This window comes from Sphaerodactylus townsendi, linkage group LG10 (assembly GCF_021028975.2).
Source record: "Sphaerodactylus townsendi isolate TG3544 linkage group LG10, MPM_Stown_v2.3, whole genome shotgun sequence".
Taxonomy (NCBI): domain Eukaryota; kingdom Metazoa; phylum Chordata; class Lepidosauria; order Squamata; family Sphaerodactylidae; genus Sphaerodactylus; species Sphaerodactylus townsendi.
Window position 1 is genome coordinate 19,996,314 of NC_059434.1, and position 19,802 is coordinate 20,016,115.

The 19,802-nt window shown below is 47.1% G+C and overlaps 1 protein-coding gene across 1 annotated transcript; it reads left to right on the top strand.

The window, feature by feature from the left end:
* Positions 1-2,963: 2,963 nt before the first annotated feature.
* Positions 2,964-17,968, top strand: TMEM33 (transmembrane protein 33). Its single transcript, XM_048509805.1, has 7 exons — positions 2,964-3,280; positions 5,496-5,590; positions 6,845-7,032; positions 9,326-9,393; positions 11,521-11,654; positions 13,192-13,275; positions 14,656-17,968. The coding sequence occupies exons 1-7, from the start codon at positions 3,224-3,226 to the stop codon at positions 14,783-14,785; spliced, it is 756 nt and encodes a 251-aa protein (XP_048365762.1). The 5' UTR covers positions 2,964-3,223; the 3' UTR covers positions 14,786-17,968.
* Positions 17,969-19,802: the final 1,834 nt, after the last annotated feature.

Here is a 19,802-nt window from a genome sequence, read left to right on the forward strand (position 1 = left end):
AGTGAATATTGTTCTTCTATTTAAGGCACCTGCCTTCTTAGACTTGGCCATTTTCTCTCTCATCTATCTCTTTTTCTTGCTCTCTGTATCGCATAATATATTATCTGATTGACTTCTTTTAACTCATTGTACAGTACTCCCAAAGCTGCCTTTACCCTACCCCCTTTCAGTCCTCCTGGAATTTGATATATTTTTTAATGTCATGTAGACTGGGTTAAGAGATTGGTTTGGGATCACTAAGAAACTTCAGCAATGCATGCATATTTGCACTTGGATCTCCTGATAGCAGAATTTGAGCGGGGCTACTTAGAGTAGAACTAGTGGTCTTGTACAGCAACACTCCCACCTTCACGAAGTAAACTCCACACAGCTTTGTCATTCATAAGAAGGCTTTTATCATTCAGTTGCTCTATGTACAAGTAACTATATACAACGAAGAATATTCAGTAGACAATCAAAGTGCTTCGCCTAACACCTGTTTCCCAAAGGAACACTGAACCAGTATAATACAAGTGCTTTTATACAAGACTCAACCAATCATGTTAAAGGTCACTTGGAACAGGTAAGAACCGGTTTGTCAGCTCAGTCTCATGCTGACTCATGCTGGATAGGATATGGACACTTTAACTATCATGACATCTCCTTGGTTCCTTTCTGTCTGACATATGACAGTTGCTCCTGTATTGTCTCAGCTATTGGAAAAGAAAATACTCCAAGTTTATGATCCATATGCAGATGTTGATGAAGAAGTAGGAAAATAGAAAAGTCGGCTCTAGCCCTCATGAATATCTGGGTTAATCACCCCCCCCCACTATGCCAGCATCCAATTGGGATGCCAGCACAGCTCTGTGGGTGCCCCTTGTACCAGCAAGAAGGCAAACACATCAGTGTGCCCCCATTCCACCCCCTCAAGTATATTCATGCCCCCCATATGGATTGGGCCATTAAAACTGGTGAAGATAGATGATGAAGAAGAAGAGTTTGGATTTATATCTCCCCTTTCTCTCCTGCAGGAGACTCAAAGGGGCTTACAATCTCCTTGCCCTTCCTCCCTCACAACAAACACCCTGAGAGAGCTCCGAGAAGCTGTGACTAGCCCAAGGTCACCCAGCTGGCGTGTGTGGGAGTGTACAGGCTAATCTGAATTCCCCAGATAAGCCTCCACAGCTCAGGTGGCAGAGCAGGGAATCAAACCCAGTTCCTCCAGATTAGATACATGAGCTCTTAACCTCCTACGCCACTGCTGCTCCTACGCCACTGCTGCTACATGCAAAAGTAAAATTTTACAGAAATAGAACTGGGAAGTCTAAATGCAGCATTCCAGTGACTTGCGTGTAGAGACAAAGAGAACTAGTATCATAACCTGTGTAAAGAAACAAAAAAGAACAACAAAAAAGGAAGAACAAGAGATCTCTTCCACAAGATCAAGAAATCAAAGATAAATTTAAAGCTTGGTTTGGCATGATGAAAGATCAACACGGAAAAACTGAACAGGACAAAATAAAGAAAAGATGGAAATGATACACGGAAGAAGAACCATACAAAAGAGATGCATGAATGACATATTTCTTCAAAGAGGAACCTTTGGAAGCAGGATCTACACTACAGTTTTAGAAAGTGAAATAAAACTGGGAGAAAAAAAATCACCAGGAATAGATGGGATATCAATAGAGCTTACCAAGCCACAGAAATGGACACCATCAAAATCTTAACAAGAATATGCCAACAAATATGGAAAACACAACTATGGCCCACAGACTGGAAACTGTCAATCTACATTCCAGTCTGAAAAAAAGAGATCTCAAAGACTGCAACTATCGGACCAGTGCATTAATTTCCCGCACAAGCAAAGCGATGCTGAAAATCTTACAACAAAGACTGTTACCGTCCATGGAATGAGAAATGCCAGATGTTCACATTGGATTCAGAAAAGGAAAAGACACTAGAGACCATAATTGAAATTTTCGTTGATTACTGGAACATTCAAGATTATTTCAGGAGAAAATCAGCTTGTGTTTCATAGGTTACAGCGAAGCTTTTGATTGTGTGGATCATGAAAAGCTATGGTTGGTATTAAAAGAAATAGGTGGTGCCACCATATCAGATTGTTTTTATGTGCAACCTGTACTGTTAGGACAAAATTAGGGAAACCAGAATAGTCTGTAATTGGCACAGGTGTCAGAGAATTTTTTCTAACTTTTCAATTTATATGCAGATCAAATCATAAGGAAAGCTGATTAAATTCTGCACTTTGTATAACGCTTTAAGTTCAGCACAGACAGCCCCTATCTCTCATTTCAGCACAAAAGATTCCCAGCCACCCTCCAGTTCCAACCAGTCACCTCCCTGTCTAATCCTTCTATAATTTACCTCTCATTTCAAAGAAACATATGCACAATATCTTAAATCGTTACACTGGGAGACACTTTGTGGGTTACAATAGCTTGGTCTATTACACGGTACACCCATTGGATGAAATGAGCTGACTCAGGGCAGCTTATGGTGCCATAAAGTTTGTTTACTGGCCTTCCATTCCATTGCATTTATTAAATGTGTTAAAATGAGTGTGTTTAGACTGTACACTGAACGAATGTGTACAAGATGTTCAGTGAGACAGAGAAGATCCAGGCTGCACTCTCCTTCCTGAACGATTTTGCTTGAAGGGAGCGAGCAGGATTCCTTTGCAAAGGGTGCAGCTGCTTCACCTGCGACTCGAGGAAGAGAATGGGGAAGCTTCACCTGTTGCATTCGTAGAACAGGAAGGAGGAAACCCTGTTTGGGTGGCACCCTCCCCTCCTCCCCAGCCCCTTCAGGCAAGTTTCCATCTTTTCGCAAGCAAAGCCTCCTTCTTGGGGCTGTCTTAAGGCGCAAGGCACTCGGCGCCTCAGAGACTACATGTCCCATCATGCTCCTGGACGCGCAGGCCGGTTACCCGGATGAGGCGTCCTCTCTGCGCGTGCGCACTGGCGAGCCGTTCCACTGTCCAGGGCAGCCTTGAGGTCCTCGCTCCCTGCCAGAAGCTTCCGGCGCGTGTGGCGCACTTGGCGGCCGTTGCCCTTCTCTGGCGTTCCTTCCGCCCGGAACCGGCTCGCGCTATTTCCGTGTAGCGCGTGGGGCGGCCGCTGCAGCAGCCTGGTCCGGCGCGGCCTGACTCTTCCCTCTGCCCCTCCTTTTGCTCTCCCCGGGATTAACTCTCTCCTTCCCGAGCTGTGGCGGCGCGGCCATGGCGGACACGGCGCAGAACGGGCCCATGCAGGGAGGCGCCGGCGGAGGAGCCGTGGTGAGTGTGGAGAGAGGGACCAGGGGCAGAGGCTCTGCTGTCCAGTCTCCACCACCCCACCCCCCGATTTGGGCACCTGCTCTGGTTCTGTCTACACGAGGCAGCTATAAACCGGTTTCAGACCACTTGCGGATGAGCTTGTCGGGACGGTATCCCTTGCAGAAGAGATTTTCCGGGAAGCTGCAACCCCTTTCGGGTTGTCTCGGGGATCTGGCTCGAAAGAGAGCTCAAGAGATTTTTCTTCCAAGGAATTCTGGGTAGTATATATTGTCCCCGCTTTCAGTTCACACGTACAACAATCCTGTGAGGTAGACCAGGCAAAGAGAGAGCGTGGCTGGGCTCAGACTGCGCAGTGAGTTTATGTGGCAGAGTGGAGATTCAAACCTTCCGTCTCTCAGATCCTTGTCTAACACTGCGGCCACTGCACCATAAAAGTGGCTTTTTGCAGCGAGCTCAAGGAGGTGACTGTAATTCTCCCACTGTGGCTGGCATGGGTTTAAATGCTGCCTGGCTTCTCCAAGGTGCTTGGAAATAATGCCTCCAAAGCAAACAGATACAAAATAAAGCCCTGCTGATTGTAGCAGGGTTTACTTCCATATCAGCTCACTTGGTTTTACATCCCTTTTCCTCCTTCAGTCAATGTGGAAGAAATTGTCTGGGCTGCTGGCTGCCTATTATGCTCATGTTGAGAAGAACACCCACAAAATGTGCAAGTAGATCAGGGGCAGGAACTTGTGGCTGCGGGCTGTGGGTGACATCCTGCCAGTCTGCTTTGTGCTTTTCTGCATGGGGTGGGTGTGACTCTAAAAACTAGATTTATCCTGCCCCTTCTGCTTAGCAGGCAAACATAAATTTAAGCAAAACACACAGGGGTGGGCAAGGCTCCTCTTTTGTGTGTTCGTTTCCAACCACCTGCTGCTCTCAGATTACAGCAAGCGGCCTCCCTCTCTGTTGATGTATACCAAACCTGGGCTGCTTTTAACCCTATGGTGATGGGGGCTACCAGCTGGGTGTGCTGGGATTGATGTTTGCCTTCTTGTCTCAAACAGGCAGTGGGAAAACGGGGTTAATAAAGGCCTCATGGAGCTACTACATCGTTAAGAGCGATGGACTCTAATATGGATTCGATTCCTCACTCTTCCACATGAGTGGTGGACTCTAATCTGGTTTCCCCACTCCTACACATGAGGCCTGCAGGGTGACCTTGGGCTAGTCCCCATTCTCTCTGAATTTTCTCAGCCCCACCTACCTCACAAGGTGTCTGATTTGGGAAGGGAAGGAGTTTATAAGCCACTTTGAGACTTCTTACAGTTGAGAAAAGCGTGATTCTTCCTCTGAATTAGGGCAGGTGTGGCTTGGCTTATACTTTGGTGCTGCATTCTTTTGCTTAGTATGTGGTAGGAGTGTTCTTGCTGTGCAAGTGCAACACTGTGACGTTGTACTGGGGCAGCCCTAGGAAGGCACAGTCAGCAGTGATTCTGTCATGTATGAGCAGGTTTGGGAGTTGGGTGGTTTCCTTCAGGGGCAAGCAGATCCCAAGTCCTAACAGCATTCTTCTCTTCAGTAAACCTGCAGGCTGTGTTTGTTTGGCTGCCTGACAGGTTTAGCGGGAAAAGTGCCCACCATGTTGGGGTTTGTTATGCATGACCAGTAGCAAAGGACTCCCAGACTGTTCTAAGTGGCTGTGGGAAGTTTCCTGCAGCGGGTTAAGTGCCTTGGACGTATCGTTCACTGACGGGGATGTGCCAGTGTGTTTCCTGTAGTAAATCTGTCACTGTTGCCCAAGCTTGCTACAGTGCGGAAGTAAAAGTAAGATGAGCTGCCTGCTGTCCTTGCCATCAGACCAAGCAATACCCTTGTGCACAGACATCTCAAGGCTTCCTTGGGCCAGAACCACACCAGGAATCAGTTTGGGTCCTTTCAGCCTGTTTCCTGTAGTGCTGGACAGCATGTACCCACCAGCTAGATGTCATGGCTGTTAGCAGAGCAACAAGGGGTCCCCTTGACCTGTACAAAGAGCCAGTCCCAAGCCTCAGCAAAGAGACTTGTTTGTCTCTTTGAAAATGGATTGTAAGTCCTGATTTTACACTGTCTATCTGTCTATATATCCTCCATTCTGCCTGTAATTTACGCATACAAAACCAAGAATATATTTTTATCTAACTGGAAGTGACATATTTTACATTCTGGCTTCTATTTCTTTTCCTTGTTGCAGCAATTCCTCATGTCTAATAAACTGGACACAGCGATGTGGCTGTCCAGGATATTCACCGTTTACTGTTCAGCATTATTTGTCCTGCCTCTTCTAGGGTACGTATAAGAACTGTCTTAAAAGCCACATTGCCCTTGGACCGAGAGGACCCTCTGAGAGGGTGTTCAGTAAGACAGGGGTCAGATGGGACCAGGAATGCAAATAGGGTGGATGGTTCTGCAAAATGCACAGGCCCCGTCCAGACCTGGCTGAATCTTGATAGATTTCAGTGAGGCAACTGAACTTTTTCTGTAGTCTTTTCTGCTATGGTCAGTAGGTAAATATGCACTGATATTTAATGACCTTTGTAGTCTATACATGCATACTCAGTGAGTTCACACGATTGTTCAAAGCTTTGATGTTTATTGTATTGTCGAAGGCTTTCATGGCCGGATTCAACAGGTTGTGGTGGGTTTTCCATGCTGCGTGGCCGTGGTCTGGTGGATCTTGTTCCTAACGTTTCACCTGCATCTGTGGCTGGCATCTTCAGAGGTGTATTACAGAGGGAAGTTACACGGTGTGTAACAGACTTCCCTCTGTGATACACCTCTGAAGATGCCAGCCACAGGGGCAGGCGAAATGTTAGGAACAAGATCCACCAGACCACGGCCATGCAGCCCGGAAAACCCACCACAACCATTTGATGTTTATGTTCGCTGAAACCTTTGGAATGTTTTTTTCTGTTAATTGCTGTCCCCTGTAGTAGAAGTTGTGAAGTGTACATGTAAGTGTTAACGCATTTTAACCTGAATAGTGTTAATATTCTTGCTTTGGAATAGTTGAGCCATGTCTGTTTTACCAAGCTCCGGATATACAAGCTTGGATCCAACAGGCCATTTGTGGGTTTTTGTCTGTGGCGTGCAGTCCCCCCACCCCTTCCACTCCTTGCCTTATAACGTACTGCCTAAAACGTTTTGGGATGTTTTTGAGCTGCAGTGAGAGAGAGGAAGAGAGAAAGGGATGATGCACAGATAAAAATCCTTCTGCTTGCAGAAACACGCTGTTGGGTCCAGGCCCAAGATGACTGGTTTCCAACGAATGCATATCTTTGTGTTGTTTACCAGAGTCTTTTTCTTTTTTTCTGCAAAGAAGCATATGTTTATGAATCCTCCTCTGCTTCCCACTCGAGGTACCTGTGCGATTCAGCACCAAAGTGCAGGGACTTCTTCTCAGTGTGACGCGGGGATTGTGCCTCGGCTGTGGGAGGCTGGGCCGGCTCCAGAGCCTTAGCAAAAATGATGCAAGGCTCGTGGGAGGAAGACCGGCAGCTGTGCCTTGGTTTGTATGGTAACCTCTCCTTTGATAATTCTCAGGTTGCACGAAGCAGCGAGCTTTTATCAACGTGCCTTGCTGGCAAATGCCCTCACCAGCGCCCTCCGGCTTCACCAACGGTTGCCGCACTTCCAGCTGAGCCGAGCGTTCTTGGCTCAGGCCCTGGTGGAGGACAGCTGCCACTACCTCTTATATTCCCTCATCTTTGTGAATTCCTACCCTGTTACAAGTATCCTTTCTTCAAAGGGTTCCTTAGACACCTGGAATATTAACACACCCCAGAGTGGCTTGATTTTGAATGTGGCACCAGGGCTGGGATGAGGGGCTGAAATACTATTGTGTGGCCTTGGATTGGTTTATTGTTCCTGAGGTTGTCTACCTTGCAGGATTGTTGTGAGAATCAAACTAATGGTGGGGGCATATGTTGACTTTTGCTTTTGGAGGAAGGCTGTGTTAAGTGAGGTATGGGGGTGTCAGGGGTATATTTACTGTTTCAAAGGCAGGTAATAGAAACGAGACGTTCCAAGAACCTACAATGCATCCAACAGTGTACGGATGGAGAGGCCTTTAAGTTTAAGCAACTTTGTGATGGCAGAGACAATTGATGAATTTAGGAGCATAAATGTTAAAAAGCAAGCTATGTTGGCTATTCGTGCAGGAGCACCTTGCCGATTTGTGTGTTTAAACACCCTGAAGTCCATTTTGGCGATTTCACCTGGCACTTGAGCTTAGCTTCTGAGACTGCAGTTGACAACTCCCTGAGGCTCATTCCGCACATGCAGAATAATGCACTTTCAAACTGCTTTCAGTGCTCTTTGAAGCTGTGCGGAATAGCAAAATCCACTTGGAAACAGTTGTGAAAGTGGTTTGAAAACGCATTATTTTGCGTGTGCGGAAGGGGCCTGACCCGAATGTCAAAATACTACCTCTTAATTAGTTGGGCCTGGAGAGGCAGACTCCACTTCAAAGGGGCCGGATGGTGAGAGAACAGGAATACCTCTTCCAAAAGAGTGCCTGGTTAATGGGAGTGGGCTCTTTAAGGAAAAAAAAAAACTTCCTTAGCAAGTCTTTAATTTATTAAACTTTACACAGAAGCTCTTTGACTTCTTTTAAACTGGCCAAATAGAGATGTGTATTGCTGAGACCTCTTCACAGAAGGTTGCAGAAAGGTGCCTCGTGGAGTCAAACCCTCAGTCTGTCAAGCCCAGTGTTGTCTGCTCTGACTGTCAGTGGCTCTCCAGAGCTTCAATCAGCGATTTCCCCCATCACCTGCTGCTTGGTCCTTTTAATTGGAGGCTGATTCCGGGACCTTCTTCGTGCAAAGCAGAGCCGCAGCCTCATTGATGAAGGAGTGGACCGACAGTTCAGTTGGGCAATGCTGAAAAGTAGCACTTCTTCGCCTCCATTGGTTCTGGTGCATTGCTCAAAAACTGCCTTAGAAAGCAGGCCCCACTAAGTAATCGGTCAGCAGATTGTCCTGCATGTTAAAGTTGTCCTTCCTCATCCTAAGGGTCGGGCGTCTGCAGTCTCCTCCACCTGCCCAGCTGCGTGAAGCCAGGCCTCCTCAGAAACCTCTTACTTTCTTTAATTGATTACGGTCATCGACCAGCAGGGGTGTATCTGCCAGAGGGACATGGGAGGGTCGATTGACCCTGGGCACCACCCATTAAATCCTGTGGGGAGTGCAAAATACCCCCCCACACACACACACGTTCCATGGAGAGGTGCCACTGCCTGGGCCAAGAACCTGCCACAGGCCCGCCCCCGCCCTGCCAGGCTTCCTGGGACCACCGCCCCCCTCCTCCACCGGCTGAGGTAAGCGGGGAGGGGGGCGCTTGAGCAGGTGTTACCCCGGGTGCCATTTTCTCCCGGTACACCCAGCAATATGAAAACAATGCATAAAAACAAAATTAAAAGTCAAACAACCAGAGATAAAAAGAAAGGAATTACCAGGACAGCAGCAATAAAAGAATACAAATACAGATAAGCATCTCCCCTTTTCAAAGTGAGGAATTTCACACATTTATCACGATATTTTTTTTTTGCATTCAGAGGAACAAGCTATTTGCCACAGCCAATGAGATTTTTGTCTCCTTATCCTCAAGCAAAAGTCTGGGCAGAAAATCCTCTGCATCAGGTGTATGGCTTAAATGTCTAAAGCGATGTAACTGGGGTGTAATTAGTTGGTTCCTCTTAATGGTATAAAGTTCACAGTGGAGTAATATATGTTTAATCGTCTCCATGTCCTTGGTACTGCAAAGGCAGTGGCATGACTCCCAATGGTATGTTTTAAAACTTACCAGGTAGTGCAGCCAACGGGAGGGCCTCAAAGCAGGCTCTGGAAAAGGCCAAACCAAATTTAGGCAGGCTGGTGGAATTGGAAGCCTCTTGTTCCTGGGACCACAAACGGGGACCGAGGATGTTCTGACGCCATAAGAGGGCACCTGTGTTTGAACGTTCACAATGTGAGGATGTGCTACTGCTTCTCAAGTCATGCAGTTTTTCCTTATCATCTGCTTCAGTGAGCATTTTCCCTGTTCTGTTGTTCTCGTTGCTTCATGCCGCTACCTACACAAAGAAGGTCCTGGATGTAAGTATGGCAATAGCATGTGATCTCACTTGTGTCGGTGGGGCAGCCTCTGAGCTCCTCGTAAGAAAGAAAGGATGCAAGGGTTACACACTGGGTTGGGTCCCTCAGACTGTCAGCAGCTGTGCATGTTGCCCAGGGACGTATCTGCCAGGGGGGCATGAGCAGTGGTGGGATTCAAATAATTTAACAACTGGTTGTTTACAAGCACCGTTTTAACAACCGGTTCTGCCGAAGTGGTGCGAACCTGCTTAATCCCACCACTGGACATGGGGTATCACATACCCCTGGCTGCCCACCATCTAATCATGTTGGGGGGGGGGGTACTGGGCCCAGGCCATGCTCACTGGCTCCAGGCAGTAGATCTGGGCACCTCGCCAGCTGCAAGCAGTAGACCTGGGTGCAGGGGGAGTTGGGCGGGAAATTCAGATTTTGCCCCTGGACTCCATTTTCCCTAGATTCTCTTGTGGTATTGCCAGATCTTAAATTCCAACACACTGTTTCCAACCTTGGGAAAATTTATTCCTGGGGTTGTGGGGTTCCACATGGGTGGGAGGCTGCAGTGGGGAGAGAGGAGGGGAACAGGAGAGCTCTCACAACTGGCAGAGGAGAGTGATTTTACTTCCTCCCCAGGGCAGCCTCCCAGTCTGTGTTGTTGTTGCTCCACGTGGGTCCGTCCCATGATCTTGGGAATATTTTTCCCCAGGCTTAGACAGGGCTGCTGGTTCAAGAGTGGGGCCAAGAGCAGTGGGGATCCTTGCACTGGGGGGGCGGGATCCATGGGTTTTCGGTTCAGAGGTAGAAAACATCTGCTGTCCTGGTTTGAAGGGAGGAGTGTGAGCTGCACCTTGCTAAAGTTAGGGTGCAGGGAGAAAATGGCAGGGCGCATGGTCTAATTTTGTTGCACGGCACAAAGCAGGCCTCGCCTCCCAGTCTGCAGCTGGTGAGGATTAACTGCTGGAAGTTTATAGTCACAGCCGCCCATGAGGCTTTGCGCATCTCCCCCCTGAGCAGCACTGCAGGGAATTGGGAAGCCAAGGCACAGCAGGTTTGGTTTGCAGATGTCTTATTCTTTTCAGCGGGCCCTGTGCAAAATGTCTGCAGGGGCTCTGAAGCATGGGTGAGGCACGAAGCAGGCCCACTTAAAATGCCCTTTAAGTCTATTCCTCAGTGGCCCGATTGGGTCTTCAAGCATTTGGAAGACCTCTCATTTCATTGGCCAGCCAGTGATTAACTCTGTTGTAGAGAAGGTAGCAAAATTTTGCACAGCATCGAAAAGAGATTCCACCTAAATATTTGGAAGAACTTCCCGACCGTCAGGGCTGTTCAACAGTGGAATTTACTGTCTCGGAGAGTGGTGGAGTCTCCTTTTTTAGAGGTTTGTAAACAAAGTCTGGATTGGGAGTGCTTTGATGGTGTGTTCCTGCATTGCAGGGGGTTGGACTTGATGGCCCTTGGGGTATCTTCCAACTCTATTATTCTATGATCCACTCATGTTTCAATGGAGAATGTAGTTTCATTTTATTGTTCTGAATTACGTAAATTTAATTTGGGATTTTGGTAGCTGTAAACTATGGGATCAGAAATGATTGTACGTTGGATTTTTTCTTTTTTTTTATTTTGCGGTCATTGACTGTGATAATAAATACTGACACATTGTTAGCGGGGCAAGAGATCTTCATTTGTAATCCTTGTCGCCAGAGTTAGTTCTTCCCTTTAACGTTTCCGAAAAAAATCCTAAAACGCAGGATTAGAGCCATTTTATGGGGCTGCCAAGGGAGTGCGCCATTGTGTATTCAGTTCCATTGCAACTGTACAATGCATGCACGTCTAAAAAGATATACGTTACTAAAACAATGCTACATTTCTGTCAGAAAGCGTAAAATATTTTGTGTATGACTGACAGCTGAGTCACAGACAAATCCTGCGGCTCTCAATGTGTTTGTTAACTATGTTTTTAATTTCTGAAGAAAAATATTTGTAAAGTCATTTCCTCCCACGTATTCTTTAGACTTCAGAAATTCATATCGCTGTCTGCTAGCATTCAGGGTCTGTGAAATACTTGCAACCTTTATGTCAAGTGAATGCAAAAACTGTTTGGATTTTTCTCTTTTTTCCCCCCTTTTGAAGGCGAGAGGCTCAAATAGTCTTCTTTTCCTACGAAATCTCTTGGACAAATTAAGCACAAACCAGCAGAACATCCTGAAATTTGTAGCTTGCAACGAGATCTTCTTAATGCCTGCAACCGTGTTCATGCTTTTCAGGTATGCTAGATAATCCTTGGACCTTTTATCAGCGGTCAAGCTGTTTTATAGCCCAGTTAGAGCACACAAGGCTATTGAGTAGCCATAGTGTATCTTAGCCTTGTCCTACTTCAGGCACCTGCTTGACTGACTGGGAACTGAGACACTGTCGGGGACAATGTCTGCTGCTGCCCCAGAATTCTCCCCATCCCACCCGAAGCTGGCCCAAGAGAGCCCAGCTGCCTGCCACGCCACCAGCCCCACCCCACTCCTCGCAAATATCAGGGCAGCTAGGGGAAGCAACGCTGAGCCAGGGCTCGCTGCTGCAGTCAGCCTAACCCTCTCCAATATCAGGCCGAAGCAGGGGAAGCTAGCAGGAGTCAGCGATGAGCTGCTGACCAAGCAGCCAGCAGGCCTGAAGGATAAGCCTTCTGCCACTTGATGGGGCATGCCTGAGTTGCTGCAGGGAAGAGGGAGCGGGAATGTCTTGCTCCGCCCACCCCTAAAAGGGGCTACGGGCTGGCCAGCCAACCTAGGCCCCTGCAGGGCCGGACAGACAGCCCAAGGGCCTATGGACGGGTGGAGGAGGTGTGTGAGAGAGAATGAGCAAGGGAGGGTGTAAAAGGCAGGTAAAGGATGGGCTCAAGGGGCGAAAGAGTGAAGGAGGAAGAGAGAGTAGGTCAAGAGAGGAACACCACTGTATTAGGACAGCCATAGAGGGAGGTTAGGAGAGGAGAGACGAGACGAGGAGAACAGGGAGGGGCAAGCCACTGGCCTCCACAGGGTCCTGCGCAAGTGAGCCCCCACCTGAAAGGCTGACTGCGTGCCAGAGGTCAGCCCAGTCCACAGGTCCTGTCCCATGGTTCTGTAGCTTACCAGCTATGTCAGCCACTCCCTGACCAATGGGGGCAAGGATGGGCTGAAGATCACCTGGAAAGGGGGAAGGTGGGGTGGGATATCTGCGCTCCCCACCCACCCACCCCCACCCCAGCCAGGAAGAGGACGAGGAGCTCCACAGACTCAAACTGCAGGTTTCACCCTAGGCTGACACGTGAGCTGAAAGAATAACCCCAAAATCTTGGGTTTGAGTTTTACAGCGTTTGCTGTGTGTCTGTCCAAGGATGCTTGAGCTCGTCCTCCAGTGAGAGATTTGTGTGGAGTAACTCACTTTAGGATTGCACTGTGTGCGTGCAATCCCTAATATTCTAAATCTCTAAGGAACTGCTGTTTCTGATGTTGGCTAGGCATTGCTGCTGCTGCGGGTTGCTCTGTGGTCCCATTTGTGGTTGCTATGGTCAATTTTTTTGTTAATATGGTGCTTCTTTCTTAGCTGCCACAAAATTTTCAAAATAAAAGATAGCCGTTGGCTGACAGACATCTCTGTGTATCTCTTAGCTTGCGTGCATTAAAACAACGTGGTGGACGTTTGTAGTTCAGAAGCATTTGTTGTGTAGATTGAGAAGTGGACAGTTTATACATCAAACCTTGTATCCTTCAATTAATCCTTCCTTTCATAACTGTTTGTTCTCACCCCCCCCCCTTTTTTTTTTCTTTCCAGTGGACAGGGAAGCTTGCTGCAGCCTTTCATTTACTACAGGTTCCTCACGCTACGTTACTCCTCCCGCAGAAATCCTTATTGCCGGTAAGAAACTGGGCAGAAATTCCCATGTGCGCGTAGTTGTTATGTACTTTGGAAATGCTGGTGCTTTAGCCCTGGAGCTTTTGCGATCTCAGTGTTTTAAGATTATCTGCAATTTGGTAGCTGTAAGTTTTGAAAAATAAGGCATTGCTGATAACTTGTGTGTGGGAGGTTCTGCTTTCATCCTCTGGCATTTCCCCGTTTGGATTCTGAGCTGTGAATGGCTTGCGTCTCAGGAGAAAGTAGGCGGTGCCAGGTTGAATGAGCCAATGCCTGAAGGCCCGAGGGATGTTTGCTGCAAGCAGAAGGCATCCCCATTAGAGAAAGAGGACATCCCCTGCAGATTCGGGCATTTTAAGGCTAGGCTGGAACTAAACGGATGACTTGGTATTGGCCATCTTCGGTCCCCTGCCTCTCTCTTCCTTCGTAGCGTTTTGTAATATAATCAGCATACTGTGACATTGTGTGAGGGTTACTATATATGGCATAGACTTCAGGATTACAAGGTATTCAGTGCGTCTTTTGAGCTTGGAAGCGTGCAGATCTCTCCCAGGCTCTGAGATTCTTGGATGTGGAGTTAGAGTACTTAGGTTCTCTGCAGGTTTTAAGGCTGTAGCAACGAGCCAGCATATTGCAGCGCTTGAAGGGCTGCGTTGGGATCTTGGGAGACCCAGATTCCAGGCTCCACTGACAATAAAAAGCGCTGGGTGCTCGTGGGCCAGTTGCACACTCTCAGCCTAACTTACCTTTTAGAGGTGAGTGTGTCTGTGTGTGTGTGTGAGAGAGAGAGATGAGAGGCTAAAATGGGGGGGGGGGGGGCAGAGCCATGTCACCCTGAGCTTTCTGGAGGAAAGTTGGAATAGAGAGGTTCCAAAATACTCCTGCCTAACTATTATTGGGACACTTTTAGATGGGGGAACTTGTCTGCCCGTGTTTAAAGAACGGTGTCTGCAGCACCCTTAGCTCATGGCTTCTTAAGGCAGCTTTCAGTAAAAAAATAAGCAGCCTGGAAAAATGACGACAAAGGCAATAACAAAAGAGATTGGCTGTAAAACAAAACAGTGACGAACAACTGGGATCCTTAGAAGCCAGCCCAGCGCCAAAGCTAACTATACAATGGAAGTAACTGGGTGCGTATTGAATCCGGCCAACGCGGTGTAGCCCTCGACATTCCTGGCTGCAGGCTGTTCTGTGGTTCCCCACCTCTACTGCGACCTGAAGTTGCATCTCGAGTTTCCCATGTGAGATTGCTCAGTGCAATCTAAGGCGGAATGACCTCTGCGATCATGTTATTGTTCTGTTCACTTGCCTGAAGAGGCATTCCGGTCATACCTGGCGCGGCTTGTAAACATACTTCTGACCCGCGGGAAATCTTCTTTTCAGGACCCTCTTCACCGAGCTGCGAATTGTGGTCGAGCACGTCATCATGAAGCCGTCCTGTCCCGTCTTCGTGCGCAGGCTTTGCCTCGGCAGCATTTCCTTTATCAGCAGACTGGCGCCCACGGTTGCGTAGCTGGCTTCTGGGAAGCAGATGGGTGCGTCTCTAACGAACACTCGGAGCAGCTGGTCTTTCTGCTGGGGGTTTATAAAATTCTGCATCTCAAGTCAAGGTCGTACGAAAATCTGTCCCTTCCCTTCCGAGAGCCCGTTCTGTGAATTGTATCCCATGTTTAAACAAAACAAAATTAATCTTGATTTTCAAGGAGATTTTGCCGTGCTTTTGTGAACGACGAGTGGCCGCCATCTTAGACACGATACTTCTCAAGGGGGGAAAAAAATCATGTGTATTGTACAGAATGGCTCATGTGCTGTCGGGTGTGTTCTTGTCAATACCGAATGAAAATAATTTATTCAAAAAAAAATATCCAGGCAGCACTAGCTGGGTTGTGTCTAATGAAATGAGAAGGGTTGCTGCAATGCCATTTGTAGTCTCTTTGGGGCAACAAATTGGGATATCTTCACACATGGTACATTTGAGTCAGTATTCCTTCCATTCAATAAATGGAAGAAGTTCGCTCAATTAAGTAAAGTTTTTGTACTCATATAAACCAATTGCGGGGGGAAATCTACTTTGAATGTGAACCATCCCGACTGAACCTCTGAGTTATTGGTTCAGACTTATTTAACATTTTTGGGAATAAAAACCTGCCTGCTCTTCCCTGAACTTTTTTTTTTTAAGTAAGTATTCCTCTGGACGGTAAAAATGCCCTGCTGTTTTTACTGTCTTCCAGATACAGGAGTATTGAAACCCCATCCTCGATATAGTTTTGAACGGTATGACTAATGTCGATAGATGTGGACTCCGGTTTATCTTGGAAGTGACCGCGGTCCTGGTGAAATAATGTTAAACATTTTCAAAACAGGTGGCTTTCCTCTCAAGCCGCCTCAGATGGGTTACATCCTTGATCCTGAGCCTGTTTTCGGACACGCACATTTTACACTGCGAAAACAATGGGACTCCAGACCAAATATTAGTCCCAATCCTACTCTGCTTGGGCATGCTACCTCTGCACAGGAGGATCACTATAGATTATGTCATGTTCTGTTCTGTATTTGTTTAGGCGCATGTCCAAGGTTTCTGCTGGGCCATTACGGGGGGCGGGAGCGATCTGGGTGTGCCTCCTGTATTCTGTGTCCCCTTACCCAACCTTAACCTACCCTCCCCAGACAAGGAACACTCAGTCAAACCAGGGTCCTTCACCGAGGGGTGAAGGTGAGGATACAAGAGGTATGCCCAACTTGGATCCTGTGGTAAATTTCCACGAATAGATGGGAGGGAAATGTGTGATCTTTTGCCGATTCGCCTTCCCATTGCAGATTCCCAATTTGCCAACACTCTGTTCCTGAGGTTCTTCTGTCTCCTTGGATCATTTAGGTTTGCAGAAGAGGGAGAAAAGGAGTTAGGTTTTGCTGATGGGAATGCCTTCTTCTTTTAGTGGAACTTTACTGTAGTATCCAAGCCACTGACCACCATCAGCTCGGCCTGCTGTGTGTCCGTGGGTGTGGCGACGCAGGGCTCTAGCGCCCTCTGGTGGTCCCCTGCATGGGAGCGGTGCCTGCGCAGTGAAGGATTGAGCCTTATGTGTTTAGGATAGAGCTGCTAGTGTGTAAAAAGTAATATTGTGGCAGCTGCTACTTACAGAGCTTTCCTATTTCTGACGCAGCAAGGATGTTTGCTGTTCTTAGCTTAGGCTAATTTCTACTCTTCAAAGTTTTTGACTTTTTAACGCATGAATCTGAGTAGCCTTGCTAGTCCAGTTTTTCTAGAATGAATTAAATATTCTAAATACTGAGGAGCCTTTTAAACAGAGTTAGTGCCTAGCCTGCCTTCTGGCTCTCGACATCAAAGTCCCAGTTTAGATAAGATGTTCCTCACAAACTGGAAATGCTCTTGGACTTCAGACTGCAGGGACGTGCTGGCGAATCATGAGGGTAAATGGTTCTCTTGCCCAGAAACAATCTCAGCCTGCACACACCCAGGATTTTGGAGTGGGCGGCGTCAGTATCCCCCTTGACATGTTAATTTTCTACAGGTGGAGGATTTTGTTAAATATGCAGGAGCAGTCAGTCAGTCAGGTGACTCCCCCAACAGCCTACCAACAGTCTTAGCCAGGGCAGAGCGATTTGTATAGACCAGGCTCGCACAGCCCCAAAATCATGGACGTACAATTTGTGTCTGTTAGAAAACTTCCCTTTCTGTGAAGTATTCGGAGGGATTATCAGTGGTAATGCGTTGATGATTGAGCTGAGTGAATTCCTAAATGCACTGAGTTCTGAGACTTAACTCTCAAGTGATTGTGTATAGCAGTGGTTCTCAACCTTCCTAATGCCACGACCCTTTAATACAGTTCCTCATGTTGTGGTGACTCCCAACCATAAAATTATTTGTGTCTCAGTTCCTAAGACCATCGGAAATATGTATTTTCCGATGGTCTTAGGCGACCCCTGTGAAAGGGTCGTTCGACCCCCAAAGGGGTCGCGACCCACAGGTTGAGAACCGCTGGTGTATAGGGTCATTTGGAAAAAAACCCTTTCCTTAAAACAGGGGCAGCAATTCTGGACATCTGGAGAACTGCTGGTGAGCATCTTCGCCTTCCATTGTAATATGCATTGGGATATTTGTACAGGGCAGATACGGACGCTTAATCTCCCCTGTGGAAATTCCCTTCGTGCCAGTCCAGATCTGTGGGTTTCAGGTTCTGAGTCATGGGAATAACATGGGAACAACGCATGCATGGGCATTTTCTTTGTTCCTGTCAGTCTTTTAATCAATCCCCATCTTATTACCTCTTGCGTTGCCTGATCTGTTGGATACATTCGGTAATTAGGAGTGATGCCACTTTTTAAAACACTGTTTCCATGTAAGCACCGGTTTTTTTCCCCTAGCATGGTGGGAATGCCCTTTTAGACAATGTTAATTCATTAGTAACCGGTAGCCAGGTCCACGACGTTTGCTTATTAAATTTCCTGGTATTGGCAAATGCAGCCATCCTTAAGAACGGGCCCCAAAGTGAAAATCCAGTTGCCGGCTTCTTCTGTAAACATGTTGACAGAGCAGATGTGAACCCTGGTGTGCAGGAACACTGGATGAGGTCTTCCGTCTAGGCCTGTTCCTTCTTCGTTCGGATGGTTTTTATAAAATTGAGGGGAAATGTATTAACTTTCAGCGGGAATAAAATGAATTTTTATGATGGGACGTCTGAATGCATTTTGACCTTATGTGGAACTGTAAACAGAACATTGCAGTCGAGTACACGGGTACAATCTACTGTTGGAGGAGAAAGGAGAGGCCTCATCCAGTGCCATATTTGGGTATTGTGTTATCTTGGTTGTACTCTCACTATTGGCAGCGAGCTGTTTCTGACAGGGTTGGATCAGTGCCTGCTGGTTGAGCAGTCTGCCTTCTCTCTGGTTGACTTTTCTCAATCCTAACCTGCAGCTACACCTGAACAACAACACACACACACCCCGATTGCATCACACTTTACGTTGGTTCTGTTTATTCCTTTGATGTTCCTTCCCTAAATAAACTTGTGTCTCTTGGAGGATTGCCTTTGAGAGACATCGGTTCTTTTTTCCTTGAATGTGCTTTAAAAACCCGAAGGCTTGCAGACGAAGTGCATCTAAAAGGTTGTTTAGGTGGCCCTTCGGGAGATGAGGCCACGGTGTAGTGGGTAAGAGCAGGTGGATTCTAATCTGGAGAACCGGGTTTGATTCCCCACTCCTCCACCTGAGTGGCAGAGGCTTATCTTGTGAACCAGATGTGTTTCTGCACTCCTACATTCCTGCTGGGTGACCTTGGGCTAGTCACAGTTCTTCAGATCTCTCTCAGCCCCACCTACCTCACAAGGTGTCTGTTGTGCGGAGAGGAAGGGAAAGGAGCTTGTAAGCCAACTTGAGTCTCCTTACAGGAGAGAAAGGTGGGGTATAAATCCAAACTCTTCTTTTCCTTCGAAGTGGCAGACTTCAGAACTTGCCTGCAGAAGGCCTCTGGGCCAGTCTTCAGCATCTGCTGTTAGAAGGCTCAGGTCTGAGGTGAAGTGGAAGGCCTCAGCCTGAGACTCCGGAGAGCTTCTGCCAATCAGAGCAGATGGTAGTGATTTAGATAGACCAGGGGTGTCCAACTCTGGCGCTTCAGATGTTCAGGGACTACAATTCCCATCAGCCCCAATTGGCCATGCCAGCAGGGGCTGATGGGAATTGTAGTCCATGAACATCTGAAGCGCCAGAGTTGGACACCCCTGAGATAGACCAATGGTTTTCCTCAGTATAATGCAACTTCAGGAATTCATTCATCTGTAGGCTCAGTTTCTGTGCATAGTTAGTGTTAATTCAGTAGAATTTCTCTTCAGTCTCTGGATAGCTGTTCTCTCCCGCCTTCTTTTGTTTCCCAAACAATTCTTATTTTGTCAACAAAGAATGACCGGAAAGGAAAAGAAAGTTAAGTAAAAACATGAAAAAACATAACAGTAGACAAAAACATAACAATAATCAGAATTGCTGGTCCCACTTGCACTGTGGTTGCGGGTCAAAAGAGCACATACAGAGCACCTAGTACTCTACGTACAGAGCTCTTTTTTGTGTGGGGGGAAGAAACATTACTGAAATCCCACCAATCAGTTCTTTGTTGAGGAAAGCGAAGGGACATAAATCCATTTCCTCTTCAGATAGCCATGGGGAAGGATTTTAAGATTTGTCGAAGGGTTGCTCATATGAGAATGGCATATGCCTCAGATATTAGCGGACGGATGTCTTTATAATGTTTCTCTCCTCAGTGTGGAACCAAAGCAGCTTACAACACTATTTCCCTCACCAGAAACAGGCCGCATCAATTTACTGAAATGTCTAAAATACATCCAGTGGTTTTTTTTTTCTTTTTGGTGTTAAGAATCTTGTATTTCCTTAGTAACTGGAACATGGGGTGGGTGGGTAGCAGATTGTCTTCCAGAGTAGCCGCAGCCCAGGTGGCACAGAACAGAGCATAAATTTTTAACAATAAATTGAAAAATTCATCATTTTCCCTGTCTTTG